Source organism: Cryptomeria japonica, chromosome 11 (assembly GCF_030272615.1).
Source record: "Cryptomeria japonica chromosome 11, Sugi_1.0, whole genome shotgun sequence".
Classification (NCBI taxonomy): Eukaryota; Viridiplantae; Streptophyta; class Pinopsida; order Cupressales; family Cupressaceae; genus Cryptomeria; species Cryptomeria japonica.
The window spans coordinates 78,312,737-78,331,096 of NC_081415.1; the positions used below are offsets into that span (position 1 = coordinate 78,312,737).

General features: G+C 36.7%; 1 protein-coding gene across 1 annotated transcript; it reads left to right on the forward strand.

The window, feature by feature from the left end:
• Positions 1-317: 317 nt before the first annotated feature.
• Positions 318-2,429, forward strand: LOC131067244 (receptor-like protein 33). Its single transcript, XM_058002202.1, has one exon. It carries the CDS (start codon positions 318-320, stop codon positions 2,427-2,429), a length of 2,112 nt encoding a protein of 703 aa, XP_057858185.1.
• Positions 2,430-18,360: the final 15,931 nt, after the last annotated feature.

Sequence of the window (18,360 nt, forward strand, 5' to 3'; positions counted from 1 at the left end):
TTTAAATAATGACTCCTAATTCTTCCTACGTTCCCAACGATAATTCAGCGACATTTTGTGACCAGAATCTTATCATTACGCGTTCACATAAAACTAGCGCACCTCCTTTTCACCACACAACCCTCCACTAATTGAATGTACATTTGTCATTTATCCCTGTTCAATCTGCCCTACTTTCCCCGATATACCCATTAACGCGCTATTGCAATTCTAAGTTCAACATTGACCATCTTTTGCACGGCAATTTACATATGATATGCTATATCTCTATTCTCAACATGATTACCAGTTATCTATTTTCTTTCCTTTCCTCTGCAATGGCTGTGGCTCCGGTTAAGTTTACCACCATTCCTGTTTTTTTAATCATCTTCTTCACCAACCCATTTGTATGTCGATGCAGATGTCCCCTGCAGGAATCTGAAGCTCTCCTTTCCTTAAACTTCACCTTCCTTCCGCCCTCTTTAGAAAATCAAACAGTATTCTATGCTGGATCAGATGGAACTTCTGGGACATATGAAACTACTCCATGGATAAATGGAACAGACTGCTGCGAGTGGCATGGCATAACATGCAATCAGAACAAAAGCCACGTAGAGACGATAGATTTAGAGTTATCCGACAACGGAATAATAGGAGGAGTCATATCTGATAGCCTATGCAAACTTCTGTTTCTTAGAGAGATATCCATGCGGACCATCGACACAACAGGTAATCTTCCTTCCTGTTTGGGAGATCTCCATTATCTTCAATCTCTAAGAATAGATGAGAGTCGATTGAGTGGGATAATACCCCTTAGTATTTGTACGCTCACAAATCTGACTGACCTTTTCCTTGGAGGGAATCAACTGAGTGGAAACTTGCCATTTTGTCTGAACAATCTTTCTTCTTTGACATTTCTCGACCTTTCAAAGTATCGATTAAGTGGCCAAATTCCATTTACATGGGGAAATCTCCCATTGCTTTATTCCTTGGATATTTCCTTCAACCAATTGAGTGGAACTCTCCCCTTGTCATTTTCAGGGCTGTCTTCCCTTGCTATCCTCTTTGCCCATGGAAATAGATTCAATGAGAGTACCCCTTATTGGGCCTTACCATCCTCTATTGAAAGTCTCTACCTTTCACTAAACCATGAGGTCACAGTTTCAGAGACATTTTTCCATAACCTTACCAATTTACAAGTTTTTTCTCTATCCAATTGCACACTAAATATTAGTACATCCTGGATTCCCAACTTCCAGCTCGCTATGTTAGAACTTGTGTCATGCCAGATGGGCGGTCAAATTCCACCCTGGATTTCAACTCAGTTCGAGTTGCAGTCCTTGACATTAGCTAATAACGTTCTCGTTGGAGAAATTCCCTCTTGGCTATGGGATACAGCTGCTTCATTATTTAAACTAAATCTCTCACGGAATCATCTGAATGGGCCCATTTTTCCAAATGGTCGGAATTCTGAGATGTTAGTGTTGGATGTATCTAGCAATGCATTAAGTGGATGCATACCTATCGCGTGGACGACAATTAGATCACCTTATGAGCTTTCAGGAGCCACAGACAATTGGGGATCTAGATTACCTCCTGACAGTCGAGAGGATTGGCCCGGGCCTCCTCTTACATTTATGCTCAATGACAATTTGTTTACGGGCAACATTCCTCCAAGCTTGTGCAATTTGTCTGTACCGGTGCGAATGCTAAATCTTCAAAAGAACAAGTTGGATGGAACGATTCCTTGGTGTTTAATCCAAGATGGATCAATTTTCTATGATATAAATTTAGGAGGTAACAGTCTGGAGGGAAGGATACCTGAAGGTCTAATCGTCTCATCTGGCATCAGGTCCTTGGTGCTAAAAAATAATCAGCTCAGCGGAACCTTCCTTCCCTCATTTGCCAATGATACAGCTTTAAAAGTGCTTGATATTGGGCACAACAAATTCACAGGACATCTTCCAAAGTCAATAGGGAATATTTCAAATCTTCAAGTGCTGGTGATGAAGGATAACCAGTTCAGCGGTAACATTCTTTCAAAAATTGGTGATCTCAAGCAGCTCCAGATACTAGACCTTTCCTCCAACAACTTGTCAGGCTCTATTCCACACAGCATTGTTTTTATACGAGCGATGGCTGTAGTGGCAGAGGATGGCTATGTGTTGCACAGTGAACCAGCGTCTCGGGGAAATTTTACCATCCAAAACTCTTCTCTTGGTGGACTGGATATGAATCCCAAAGGGACAGAGCTATACTACCCATATATTCTATCCACACTCACTACCATTGATCTCTCCAACAATCAATTGAATGGAGATGTTCCTCTTGATTTTGGCAAGTTGAAGGGCTTGATGTTTCTGAATCTATCCATGAACAATCTCAGTGGAATTATTCCACCCAGTTTGGGGGATATGAGCGTTCATTTGCATGTAATTAATTTGCATTAATAACATCACATCATATCACCATTATAAGCATTTAAGTATCATTTTCATCATTAATAATAAATATCATTTTCATACCATTTCATTTATAAGCATCATATCATCTATGCACATCATCTATATCATCATATACATTATCAAAACATGTCATCATCATTAATGCATAACATCATATAATCATCATGTATAGATCATAATCATCATCATAAATGCATAAAAGTCATCATATATCATAATCATGTAGCTCATCTAAGGATTTAATCTCTATCATTATCTTATAATCATCAATATCATATAGGTGCATCATATAGAATCATCGCATAATCATCATCATTAGGATAAAGCAATAAAGTCATCATCATATAGGTGCATCATGTAGAAGTCAAATCAATAAGGAATTCATCATCGTATCATCATGCATGAATAATAGCTCGTAACCATCATAAAGTAGCATCATATAAAGTCCATCAAAGTCTGCATATCATCATAAATCATAAAACTATCAAAGTGTACAATGATATCAACAAAAATAATCAAAAAATCATCAATAGAGCACAATGTCCCATGATACATCAAAGATACAATCAAGTCTCAATTCACATCATGTGACATTGCCACCAGAATCAGTATGCCTCTATCGAGAAGTGTGTGCCCCACCTGATGGTCTTGCCTCAAGATCCGGATCTCTATCCTAATGAGGTGGTCCCATGACACCACCACTCTCTGTCTAGCTCTATCTTCCCAATTGTTGTGTAGAGACATAACTACCTGCTCTCTGGCTAGGATGAACCACACTCTCATATAGCTCATGCCAGTGTACGATCTCCTTCCTAGCACAAACCAAAGATCTAACGGTATCACCCGAGAGAGCACCTAAACCAAACTGTTGAATCTTCTCTAGAGTACTCTTTGCTCGACCATATCTCTCAATGGAAGTACCTTTGGAGAGAGTCAAAGCCCAAATCTATGCCTGCAGTTGTGCAATCTATGCTCTCAATCTCACAATGTCATATGGGATCTTAGGAGCATCATCATCACCCCCTACCTGTACCTCTGGCATATCCTACATTGGATCATCCACTCCTCCCACTTGTCCCTCATCCCTATCCCAACCTATTGGAGCCTTTACTACTACAACTCTAGTGATCCTATGCCTAATAAATGGCACATCATCCTCAGAATCCTCCTCATCACATCCCCCATGAGCAACCAATACACCAGGATCATGAAGAATCTACCCAAAATCAATACCTCCTCGGCCTTTTCTCTTTCTCTCCCTGCCACCACTCCATACCCTAACCCTCCTAGCTAGTATGCCTCCATCTCTGCCATCCAATTGACCTCTATCGTCACCTCCTCGACCTCTCCTCGACCTCCATCCCTGTCGCCATCCTTGCTTGCCAAAGGTAGTGGTCCACCCCTACCCTGATAACCAAATGGTCCTCCTCATACATGTGCATGACCACCTCTCCTACCTCACCTTCCATCACCCCCCTCCTCATCATCCCCTCCTTTGCCACCTTGTCGTTGTCATCTCCTCCTCTGTCAAGGATCATCATCATCATCCTCATATCCAGAGCTAGCTGGAGGATCTGTTGGATCTACAATCCTTAGGAAAGGATGTGCTGTCATAAATTGGGCCCACTCATCAGTGGCACTCGCATCCAAAACATGTGGTAGTAAATAAAATAGAACCATGGGTAATGAAATGAACTCTACATGAGTTGCATCAAAGGAAAGAGAAGGACCCTGGTCTCCCTTGTCCTTGTATATCCAAGCATACAAGGAAACACCCTGTGGTATCCCCTGTGGTCTACCAAACTATCTCAAGACTCAAAAATTCAGCTATCTCTCTACAACAAAAGGAGTCTTGCCAATCAAGTGTCTAGTCTACATAATGAAAGGTAATGATCTTGCATCATCATACCATGGCTCACAATATACATATGGTCTCCAAATCACTGAGTCCATAGTGTCAAGAACCCATCGCTAGTACTCAAGCTTACCCAGATTGTGTTGGGCAATCATGCAACTATACAAATAAATGTATGGTTTCTCATCTACTTGTACCCTATCATGAACAAGCCATGTAATAGCTATATTCTCCCAACACCAAATCTATAAGAAAGTCACCGCAATAGACAAATTGGTTGCACTATCATATACAACCTGATTTAAATCATGATATAAATTAGATAATACACAGACATCCCATGCGTATCTCGTCTTGTTTTGCATCATGCCCAGCGGAATCCTGCCCCATACAACTGAAAATACTCAGGATATCGTGTCAGGGCAAATCAAACCTCCAACTAATTCGGCCATAGTGGAAGGAAGAGTGTCATGGTACATCAACATATCCTCCCATCTGATCTCTGAGCCATCAATCGACTCATCTTTGAAAAAGGTCCTCAATGCTACTACTCCTCCCATGTCTCGATAATCATATTGTACTAGCTCTTCAACAATGGGAATATGAAGAATCCTATATACATCCTCTAATGCCACACTGATCTTGCCAGTGGGTAGGTGAAAGGAGTTGTGGTCACTATGCCACCTCTCTGCAAGAGCTATCAACAATCCCCTGTTTATCCTCATATCAGGCATATATAGGAGATATCTCAATCCCCATGCATCTGTTAGGATTCCCAAAGATACTGAGAGGGGGGTGAATCAATATCTAATCGGTTATAGATTTTTCTAAACTTATTAAATGAAAAGCAATTCAAAATTGTGTACCAGTAAACCAAAATTTATGTAGTAAATAAGAACAACAACCACAACATGAAAGACACACCATAACACAATATTTTTAACAAGGAAACCCGGTGTGGGAAAAACCTCAGTGGGATTTGTGACCCACAATATTCGCTTATTGGGCAATAAGGGAATATTACTATTTACAATAGGGGCCTGCACATGCAGGAAGGCCAAGTGCCTAGAGCTCACTACTTAGTTACAAAAGAAGTCTCACTGACTTACAAAATGGATTATACAAATCCAATGTCATGTACTACTTCACATCAGCATCTGCTATGCCAGGTTCAGTACTGATTTAAGCTCCGCAATATTTATAAACCCTTATCCAAAATCTGCCTTACAATTCGCACATTAGGTTTGCATTAATCCTTCCAGATTCGCTTCATTACCTTGTTCTAAAATGATCTACAAGATCTCATACTTATATGAGTCTTATTACAATCTGCCATGTCGGCTTACAAAAAGATTTTACAATTAAATACAAAATACATTTAAACAAAATTCTTGTCGGCCATGATTTCGGTAATCTTTCTTTTCGGTGTCGATGAACTATATGCTAGTGTTGAGTCTGTCGGTGCCAGTGCCTGCTGGTACCATATGATTGTAAGGTTGCCATCAATGACAATACCTTCAATCACCTACAATTTCTCATTAGAGTGTGCATTTGCCAACAACATCAATATAGCTAATAGCTACAACATCTAGCTCTAGAACTAAGTGTCTCATCGACAGAAAGCTCGCGACACTAAAGAACATCTAATCTCTCATGTTTTTGAAATCAAGTATGTCTAAGTCAATCAAATCATCTATCCTACTAACAATCCTATCCTATCTATCAGACAATCTATTCTATCAATCAACAAGTGGTACTCAGTTACCTAAACTTATCAACTCTTCATTAGAGACTAGATTGGTCTCTTAGAGCTTTAATAATCATCAATCATGGTTATTAATCTATAAAATTTATCTGAGAATCATCTATGAAATATCATCTATTTATTTATCTATCTCATCGACAAACATCAACAATCATCAAATTTCATCAATCAAAAACTTGACTTAGACATAATTATCAAAAGTTGGAGGCAAATGCACCACAACAAATGACAAATGCACTAGAAATACAAACAAAAGTGCTAAATCAAACATATGTACTATATCACATCACATATGCGTGAAATCAATCAACAAAAGTGCTAAAACAATTAAATGCTCTATCGAAAAATGTGCATGCGTGAAAAAACAAGGTATATGCGCTAAAATATCAAAAGTGTGAAAACAAACATCAAAAGTGATAAAACATGAAGCATATGTGCTAAAAAAATAAAAGCACTAAAACCCTATGTGAAAGCACTAAAAAATTAAATGAATGCGCGAAAAAAAAGGTGTTTCATGGGAAAAATTCAAAAATTTCAAAAACAAACTAAAAACATGCAAAAAACACAGAAATAATTGTACGAAAAGGCAAGATAAGGTTACCTACTGGGGTCCATATGTTACAGGTCTCAGATATCTGTGAACTCTCTCAAATCAATGGTGCTCGTAGGGGACCACCATCCTAATAGCTCAGCAAGAAATCCAAATTTCCACCTAGCTCTCCAACAATCACTCTCCAAAAAGCCAACAATGTAAATGATATGAAAATGGGCCCATCCATGGGTTACATAATTACCTTTCTAACCTAATGAAGAGTAATTAATTTTAATTTTTCAAAGGGGAGGGGCATTTTTATTTTTTTAAATAATTTTGTCTTGCTAAGGGATTTTAATCAGATTTCTTCATCATTTTATCATGAGATTAATCGCTTAATCATTTTTTTTAAAGTTTCATGATCAATCTCTTGAGGGCGCACACAATCGACATTTCATCACGGACAAGGGCAATTAAAATCGAGACTTGATTTTTCTTTGAAACAATGTTGTTCCAAAAAAAATTCAAAGAGGGGTAAAATGTATACACTCAAAATTGGCTATGAATAATGAAATAAATATTTATTATTTATTAAAATGTTAATTTCCTCTATTAAATAATTAAATTGATAATTTTAATTATTTAATTTATTTTAATCTTAATTCTTATATTAAATAATTAATTTGAAAAGATTAATTTATTTAATTCACTTTAAGTCTTACTCTTCTATTAAATTCTTACTCTTCTATTAATTAATTAAATTGAAATATTTTTATTAATTAATTCATTATCCCTTTCTTCTAAATCAATTCAATTAAATATCTAAATATTTAACCATCCCTATCCAATTCTTCTATCGTCTCGTCAATTAAATAATTTAATAATTTAATAATTATTTAAATCTCCTTTTCGAACTCATCTCATCTCCACGTCATTTCCTCTTTTGCCAACTCATCACTCACGTGGCTAAAGATATTAATATTGTTAAAATATTAATAGATCATTTATTTTTAAATTCCAATTCATAAATTAAAGAATGTGTACATACACATATTTCTCAACTTCCCTATATATTCTCCAACCTTCCTACATCTTTGGAGGGAGTTGAGTCCACTTGTGCTCATATCCCTAAATCTATTTGAACCATCCTATATTCTCTCAAGTCTTCATCCTCAGTCAAGGTTATCCTTCTAGCACTTGGTTTTTCCTTCCACCCTTTCCTCCATCTTGCAAGTGTAGGAGGAACATCTTCCTCTTTTATCTCTCACATCTCAACCAATCTTTTCATAGCCATCCAATCTGTATGATTCAATCTCAACTGTTGATCTCTACCACATGGGATTTTGCACATCAAAAATCTATAAAAAGAGAGTTTCTCTAACATTTTAAGAAAAATAGTGATCTTGGAGTATTCACTTTGCATCTGTGAGTTTTAACAACTAAGCATCCTAAGAAAATTAGGAGTGTGCATTTGGCTTTAGCATAATCATAGAGCTTTGCATCATGGCATAAATCATTCTAGCTTGCATAACCATATCTAACTATCAGTTATCTGTCCATTTCACATTTGCCATTTTGGAAGCTACATAGTGCATGTCTGAGAGCAATTACCTGCAACCAAGAACAATGGAGATAGGACACAATGAGATAGGAGGGTAAAGGTATAATCTTTATATTTTCATGCTTTCTTTCTTTACTTTGTCTCATTGGTTTATATTTGGAGTTTTCCTGTAGCTTTCATTATCAATATTTGTTGACAAAATAACCAATTACAGGTTTATTCTAAAGATAAAATTCTAGGTTGATACAGAGGCTACACAAGGTTCTCATGGGGTAACAAAAGTAAAGTCTCCTTCTTAGCCCACGTCAAAAATCTTGGAGAGAAATGCTCTCGTGGGATAGAAAATCAAAGGATGATTAATCGAAGGTGCTTATCTCACATGAGACGAGGATAAAGTTAGTGGACTTGCGAGATAAGGAAAAGAAAAGACAATTCTTATCCCATAGGTTAAGAAGCTACACACAGTTGATTCAGGCTAACAAAAGTAAAGTGGAGGCTCCCTGAGATCAAATAAAAGCTTATCCCACATGGGTTAAGAGCCCATGATAATGTGGTGTGGGATAACAAAGAAAAAGGAAGGCTTATTAAGAATGATATAAGCTTATCCAACATGAGTAGAACATACATGCGAGGCACATTATGAAGTTCAAAGGATCTAAGCAACTAATTGTCCACCTGGGCATTGACCAAGTTTGACCCGACAACATGGCATGTACAGAGCAAATCAGAGGAAACCTATCGAAAAGATGAAAGGATAGTTTGCCAACATAATTGAAGATTGTGATCGACCTTGCGAGTGTGTCTGCAACCCTATAGTCTTAGAGGTCCGCATGAAAATTGACCATGTTTGACCAGGTGACTTGAAGGTCAATTATGGAGACTTTTAATGACACCTGTGCACGCCGATAGGCAAAAGAGTGTTACATAGATGCTGGTCGATCTTGACCATTTGATCTAGACAAGGATATAGAGAATGAAATACGATATGCAGAAGTTGATGCTTACAAAGATCTTAATGAGGCAGTTGTCAATCTCCTCAGAGAAGATCCACAGAGGATAAAGAATAGAGAAGGATTGTAGATCATTTTGGGAAGAGGAAGATTACTAAACTTAGTAATCCAAGTATAGAGAAGGATCTGAAGATAGACAAGAGGCATTTAATTTAGGTAGCTGATATGAGATCTTATTCAAGACAGAGAATAAAATCTCTTGAGTTACAGACCTCCAAGAAAATTGACTTGAATAAAATATTCAAGACTATAGTAGAAGGAAGATCTGATATGTATAGAGTCGATCTAATCTAGAAGAAGTTGTAAATGTGGTTTGACTTTGGTAGGTGTGATAGAGGTAGAGAGTATGTATAAAATATACATAGTACTAAAAAGAGAAGTTGTCGCTACAATGAAGTTGACAGAGTGTTGTTGTTGAGAGAGAGACAGAGTTTGTTGCTACAAAGAGAAAAACAGAGTAAGAATAGAGTATTCTGAAGTATAATGTTGTAGCAAAGAGAACATAACCAAAGGAAGGAGGAGAAACTAAGAAAACTTTTAGGAGGCAGAGAAAGTCATTCTTATGATATGAGAAATTTTCAAGTGTTAGAAAACCCATTTGTAACAAGGCTTTATCATTGCATTGTAACAATAATTGTAAATCTCTGAGTGGATGCTCAGAGCATGTGTAGGTGCTCCTTTGAGTAGATGGTCATAAAATCAGGGGTTGTTGCTCCTTGGGTTGGTGCCCTAAAAATTGTAAACTGTTATTTACTGTGAGGCTGGATTAGAGAAATAGACTCTAGTAGCTATTCTCACTGTGGTTTTTCCTACATTGGGTTTTCCTCGTACATCTGGTGTTATGTGATATGCTCTTATGTGTGTGTTTTTTGTTTGCATTAAATCCTTAAAATCTGCACACTGAACTTAAAGTTTTGAAATACACCGATTCGCCCCCTCCCCTCTCAGTGTCCACTTGTGTTCTTCAATTGGTATTAGAGCCTAGGTTCCCTTGTAGTAAAATATTTCTCTAGCTTGGGTAGATCCTTCTCTCTAAAAATAATGGCTAGGATTGAATCCTCTTCTAAAGCACCTATCTTTGATGGTGCCAACTATGCCTTATGGAGTAGGAGAGTGGAAATCTACCTATCTTCCCTAGGATTTGATGTTTGGATGTTAGTAAAGAATGGTTATACTGTCCCTCAAGTTCCTCCTACTGACCCTGATGCTAAAAGGGAATGTGAGAACAATTCCAAAGCTAAGAATTCAATATTAAGTGGTCTTTTGATACAAAGGTTGTCAAATTCATGCGTTTGCACATCAACAAAACAAACTTGGGACAAGTTGCAGAAGATATATGAAGGAGATACCAAAGTATAAGAATCCAAATTGCAAAATCTAAGAACTCAATTTGAAAGCCTAAAAATGAAAGAAGAAGAGAAGATAGATAATTATCTGCAAAGAGTGGATGAAACTGTAAGTGGTATACAAGGACTTGGAGAAGAAGTCAAAGATTCAGTTACTATCAAAAAGGTTCTAAGATCATTAACCTCAAAGTATGATACAAAGGTCTCATCTGTTAAGGAAGCTAAAGACTTAAAGACTTTCTCTATGGATGAATTTTTTGGCTCTTGTCTGCCTATGAGATGAGAACAATAAGTGTTGAACCTTCAAAGAGAGAAGTGGCCTTCAATACCGCATAGAAAGGAAAAGAACAAGCTACAAATGAAGATGAAAATGACTCTGATGTTGCTGAAGCTAACTTTGTTAGAAAGATCAAGGAAGGATCAGGAAAGTATAGAGGAAAGCTACCTTTTAAATGCTTTGACTATGGTAAAATAGGACATTTTTCTGCTAAGTGTCCCTATAAGAATAAGGAAGATAATTATGTGGAAGATGTCAAGGATAAGCGTAAAAGGTTTTACAAATCAAGAAGAAGAAATTTTCAAAAGAAGAAGGTTCTTTACTCGATTGATAGTGATGTCTCTGATGATGAAAGTGAATTAGTTGAGGAATATAATGAAGATGAAAAACAAACTAGTCTCTTTGTGGCTCAAGAGATCCTTAATGAGAAACATAGTGGTGATCAATCTAAAAATTTAGATGATAGTGAGGAAGAAGATATGGATGTTGTGGTTGACCTTGAAGGAGATTTGGTTTGTGCTCTTGAAGAACTTGACAAAGTAATATAAGAGTTAAAGAATACAAGAAGTTTGTCATAAGGGAGCATGACTTACTAGACAAGAATATTAAAGAATCAAATAGCAATATTGTTGCCTTAACCACTTAGTTGGATAAACCTAAATGAATGTATTAAGTGACTAAATCAGATTTAGAAAACAAAGAGAAAGAATATAAAAAGATGGAGAAAGATCTTGTAAATCTAAGAAAGGAACTTGAAAAGTGCAAAGATGAACTCAAGGTGAGAATCAAGTATAAGGGCAGCACTCATGCTTTGGATAAAATGTTGAGCAAGAAAAAGCACTCCAAAGAAACAAAGGGTGTTGGATTTGAGACTTTCCAATATTCTAATAGTAAAGATTCATCAAACAAGGAGATACTCCTCACCTCTCCAAGCGAAAGTGAAGTCAAAAAAACCTTCACAGTCAGCAAGCTCAATAAGAAGAAAACATATGTTACTAATACAAAGAATCAGTCAATGAATTAGAATGTTGATCCTAAAAGAAAAGCCAATGTTGACAATGGAGGCTTCACAAAGGTCAAGGATACTCAAAGGATGAACTCAAGAAGACCGAGTTATGTTGCTCCAAGGAGACCAATGAGAAATAACTTCACTAATGATTGGTGTCTACCTTCATTCCATGGCATCTATTATAAATGTAATACTTATGGTCATAGAATTTCAAAATACATAGGCTTATGCATAGGTCTCCTCCTAGTTTTGAAAGTAGAAATCAATTTGCTACTTTGAGGGATATGAATGTTACTTGTTATCATTGTAATGGGTATGGTCATAGAATTTATGAATGTAGGAGAAATGTATCTTAGTCCTACAATAGATGTTCAAGTTCATCATTCAATGTAAATATAAAATGCTATCATTGTCAAAACTTGGGTCGCATTGCAAAATATTGTAAGCTTAAGAGAACTAAGCAGAAGAAGATAGAGTCAACATCTGAACCTAAGACAAAACTAGAACCTAATGGGACATCAGAAAAGATAATTGAAACCAAACAAGTTTGGGCAGAAAAGGATAAAGGTAAGGCTGAGTCATGTTTGATTGTTCAAAATGCCCTACATATTGAAAGGAAAAACTTGTGGATAGTTGATAGTGGTTTTTCGAACCACATGATGTTGTCAATTGACACTTTATTGGTTGGTTTCACTATGTTGTTATTGATGGAAACATGATTTTGTGTTCTGTCTTCATTTTTTGGTTCTATGGTGTACCGGCAGACACTTCACAGATTCTACATTGGCACTGACACTAGTAGGACAGAAGGATTTCTTTGGTCACCGACAATGCGGGCCAACATGGTTTAGTTAAGGTTATTAGTATTGGACGCTGACATATCTTGGATCCGGCATCGGCAAGTGATTTTAATGTTTATGCATTTATGTTATCTGTTTGACATGTAATTTGATATTGTATATATCTTTGTAAGCCAACATAAGGCATAAAATTTGTAAAGGGTATATATGACAGTTTGGTAGATCATTTTTGATATAGATACATGAGAGAGATATTATGGATTATGGATATGCGAATGTAATATAATGTAAAAGAATTCGGAGAGATTATGTATGTGAGGAAATTATTGTAAGGGTTATTCCGGTAAAGGGTTTAGGGATTCAGACCGGAATAGACAGAGCTTAAACTAGAACTGTATTCTAGCATAGAAGATTCTCTCTTAGCAGTTCTCACTTCTCCGGATTGTAGTCTGGAATTTTTTGTAGTCAGTGAGGCTCCTATTATGATTGAGCAGTGTGCTCTAGGTTGTAAGCCTTCCTGCAAGTGCAGGCCCCTCATATTTTGTAATGTCTCTTAATACGGCCACTGGATTGATATTGTGGGTCACAAATCCCACCGTGTTTTTTCCTCTTTGACATTTTCCACGTATAAATCTATGTGTTATGATTCTCATTTATGTGTTTGGCTTATTGGTTGCTTTACTTCTTTCAATTCTGTATGTACCAGTATATCAGTTGGTGTATGCATATTTTAATAAGGCAAAAATTTAAGATTCCGGTATAAAACTGATTCACCCTCCCCCCCCCCCCCTTCAGTGTTATTGGTTTTCAACAATTGGTATCAGAGCCTTGTGCCTCAAAGGAAGTTTAACATTGAGAAAGGTCCTGAAACCAGAATCCATGAATATGGCTTTGGAAAAGAAACTTGAGATGGCACTTGAATATTATGATGTCGAAAGGTTGAAGAACTTAAAGCTATAAGATGAATTGAATTCTGCTAAGGAATTTATTCTTGTCTTACAAGAGAGGCTATCATATAGTCAAGCTAGGAGGAAGGAACTTTTGCAAAGTCAGGATGATGAAGAGAAAGATGCACTCAAGGAACAATGTCAGAAATTGAGTCAGGAAAACATGGTTATGGAAAATGAAATGCAAGTTATAACTATGAGGATTTCTAAGGAGATTGAGGACTGAAAGAAGAAGGAAGAAAATCTTGTTGTATTCTTGAAGAACAAATTTGAAGAATGTGGTAGGTTGGTTCATGAAAATGATATGTTGAGAACTGATTTGGTACAATCCCAGTGTAATGAACAAGAGCTTGAGAGATAAATGATAATACTAAGAGAAGATTTAGCTACTGCAAGTGAGTACAAAGAAAAATTCAAGATTAGCTCAGCACAACTTGATGAGTTATTGAAGAGATAGAGGTAGATTGGAGATTCCAGTGGACTTGGAATTGAGAAAGGACAAAGTTCTGTTATTGCTAATGAAGATCAAAACCATAAGGAACTGATAAGACAATTCAATGCTTATAAATTCAATGGTAGATGTTTTGTTTGCAATAGATTTAATCACATGGCTAGGCAATGTAGAAACAGAGAAAATCAGAACCCTAATTCTACTCCCAGTAAATGTTCTAAATGCAATACGTTTGGTCATAAGACAAAAGATTGCAGAATGAATGTAAAATGTTATGCATGTGGAAAATTTGGACATATGGCTAATCAATGCAGGTCAAGAAATTTTATCGATTTTAGCAAAATAATTCAAGTGAACAATGTTACATGTTATGCATATAATGAAGTTGGACGTATTGCTAAGTTATGTAGAAGTAGAAATCCATCAGTTAGTAATGGAGGATCAAATGAGAAAGGAAAAGAGAAGGTTAGTAAAATCTGGCAAGATCATACTCAGAGATGGGTTAGGAAGACTGAAGAACAATCATCAGATGGGAATGTCCTAGTTACTTATCCAGCAGAAGAGGCTACTCCTACACCGGCACGGATCTCATCTGGTATCTGAGGCAGATGCCTTAGGGGTAGGTAAAATTCATGAAGATGTTGCATATGCCCCGAGAAGAAGTTCTGGAAGATGTTCCAGTCATTGGAAAGGATTATCCAGCATGGATATGTTCTAAGCGAGATCTAGTATCTTTCACGGATAGTCATTTATGTCAATAGAAGATTAGGGTTTTTATCGAAGGATAAAAGGTTGAATACACTTCATTGTTAATCACCTTGCATTTAGAGAGATTTTAGAGCGATTTAGAGTGACTAAGTACAATCAAAGGAAATTCAGAGCAATCAGATTTCTTCTTGAACGATTTCACCGGTGTCTGAAATAAATTGTTGGAGGTTTTCACCGAGAGTGATCAAAAGGTATTTATCTTTAAACATGGAAGCAGGATCATCTTCTATTCCTATTTTTGTTGCAAACTCAATTGTAGTAGAGGTCAAGGACCACCCCAGGCCAATTTTCAAGCGGTATCCACATGTGGCTACCCTAGAAGATTCGGTTGGAGCATTTTCTCGCGTTCTGGAGGGAGTTATGTATATAGAGGATGTTAGGGCATATATTCACTTTCATATCAAGGACTTGTGAACTTTAAAAATTAAGGGAATGTATATGAGTGTGCTAATGGGAGAATCTAGAAAGATCAAATCGACATATAAACATATTGAAGACCTAGGGTTTATAGACATTCTGGATATTCCAAAGTGTGAGGATGAGATAAACAAATATGTCTTGAGCAGAGTACATGGGGAATTTATATGGTTGAATAGACCTTTCAAAATCACCATGGAAGCCATTCGTGCAATCACTGGTTTTCCATCGGTTGGGCAATGTCTAGACAAGAAGGTTTCAAATGATTTTGTGAGGACGATCACCGATATAACATCTGATAAAAGATCTATGAAAGTGAGCACTACCACCGACATAGACATCAAATTTAGTAGCATGATCATTAGGTATAAGGTAACTCAGTCAAACTGACTGAACTCTGTTTCTAGTTCATGCATTTTGGCTGCATACAAAATGATGAGAGAAAATGTGAAATTAGATCTATGTAGTTGGATGCTTGATGAGTTGTTGATAAATCTAGGAAAGATTAAGGGTTACAAGAAGGGTACATTCTGGTATGGGAACTTGTTAGTTTGCCTAATGTTATATTTTCTGAATGATACACCCGGTTCTGGTAAGAGGCAATGGGCTTTGACATCCCGATAGGGAGACTATTGAAATAGTCAATTGCTTCTTTAGGAAGCCAGAGAGATGATAAGGTATGGGGGTATTTTAAGGCATTTTAAAAATATATGAGGTCTAGGGTAAGGGTACCTGAGCATATTGTAGAAAAATATTCTACCGACATATGCTTTATGGTAAAGAAGGATGAGACACTCATGGAAGCAGTTAAGCCCCGAAGGATCTAGATTGAAGAAATGGGCTATGAGGTAGATGCACAAATTCTTGATGCCTATGCAAAAATGTTGATTGATGCACAAATTGATGAGGCAGAGAAGCCTTGTGGTACTGTACAATAGAAAACTCAAGAGGTTGAGATAGAGTTCAACCGGAAGAAAAGAGAGAAACAGGAAGGAAAATAATGAAAATTTGTGCAGAAGATCTCAAAGGATATCAAAGCACTAATTGAAGTTGTCCCAGAGAAAGGCATAAAGAGGAAGGATTCGAAAGTTCATATTGAGCCCGTTACTGCAGAATCAAAATTAGAGGATGACACACCATTAGCATTTAAGAGGGTTGTTAGGAAGAAACCAAAGGAAACAAAGGCAGAAGCAAATAAGCAACTGGCTAGGAAGGTTACAATCAAGCTACCGGCATAGAAGGAAGCACCTAAAGCTACACCTGTAGTTGCATCCGGTACTACCAAGAGGGAGAAGAAGAGTGACATAGACTTAGCAATTGAAACTGGTAATGTGACTATCATACCACCTAAAACTTGTGCAAAATTGGTAGGTGAAATCACTAAAGATGGCATGTTGAAGAATGTTCAATTTTATTATGAAAACTTAGAGGATAATGAACAAAGAGAGGTAGAGGAAGTTATCCTATTATACTTGGATATTTATAAGAAAGCCTTAATAGAGATAGAAAATCAAATACTGGTTGAGTTGTCTAACATGTTGGATGCTAGAAGATTGTCAGCTATGCAAGAGGATAAACACATTAAAATTCAAGAGCTATTATCTATCTGTGGTATTATAGCTCCAAATGAAATGGAAAAAACACTTGAGGGGGCAGATAGAAAATTTTTCAATAGCAAACATAGGATAACTAGTCTGATGCTAGGGAGAGTAAATGAAATAATAAAGGAGACTCAAAAAGAAGGGGTTAAATTTTTGGGAGAAAACAGAGGATTCTTTACTTCACCAAAAACCAAGACAGACACTGTAGATACCCCAGTTGAAGGAAAAGGAAAGGGGATTATGGGTACTTCACGCTCAGTTTTGAAAAATATTAACATAGTGGAAATTCAGTCCTCAGTAAATATAGATGTAGAAATAAATACTAAGACGCCGATCAATACTGAGAATGAACAAGCTAATATTGGATAGGATACTAATATTGAGGATAATTTTCCTCTGGATACAAATGTACAGGTTGAGGTTACTGTGCTTATAGAGGAACCGATAGTTACACAGACTACACCAAGTGGCGAAGCCACCACTGCAAGTGAGGAGGTTATAAAGGATAAAACTTCAAATGAGAAAACAGGGGAATCTGACAAGGAACCATTTGTTAGACCATCATTATTATCAATTGACACTTCATAGGTAGAAAAGAAAAACATCACAGATATGAGTCCCACTAAACTGATGAAGGAGGGATCCACATATAAAGGGATTATAGATCAATCAATCACTATTCTACACAGATTGGTCCCAGAGTGTAAGATTAAAAATAAAGTGAGCCCATCCGGCAAGCTTAAGGTAATCACTGATCATATCTCAAAGGACTTTCAATCCTTACAGCAAATCTCAAACTAGAAAGCACTAGAAAGATTTACTTAGGCTAAGAGAGATTCTTTTGATTAGGTAATTGTACTGAGAAGAAAAAGATTGAGGAAAGTTGATCCTAATAGAAAACTCTTTGAAACAATGTACAAATATATATAGGGTATGTTGTAACACTAAAATACTTATAGCTAAAGTAGATAAAAAGCTAAAGGAGATTCAAGAGAAAATTGCAAGTATAGCTAACTCTTTTGACAGACTGATTTCATTGACTACATCAATTGATGGTCAAATTTTGATTTTGGAGAACCAAATTTCTGCTCTTGAGAAGAAAAGAGATAAAATAATTAGAAGAGCCAGAATTATGAGAGGCTTGGTGAGACCATGATTGGATTCACTCTGTGTACACAAGAAAGAATGCATGGATATGGTGGAAAAGCCCAAACCGGCAAAGGTAAATGTGAAAGAGTCTTTTTCACATTTATTGAGTGGACTTGTATCTATTTCTAGCACATTCAAAACCGATTGGGATACTTATATGGAGTTACTAGAGAAGGCTTATCTGGATATTTTGAAGTTGGTCAAGCTCCAATAAGACATTTTTGGGGATATTCATTGTATGATTCTTATTCTTTTTTGAATTTTTAATGGAATTGATGTCAAAGGGGGAGTAGTATATATGTGGAAAATAATAAAAGAGTTGTATACATTAGGGGGAGTTTTGGAGTTATGGAGTATGCATATTCACCTCAAGGGGAGCAGGGTAGAATGAAATCGGCAGATGAAACCTTGACCATTTTTCACATGAG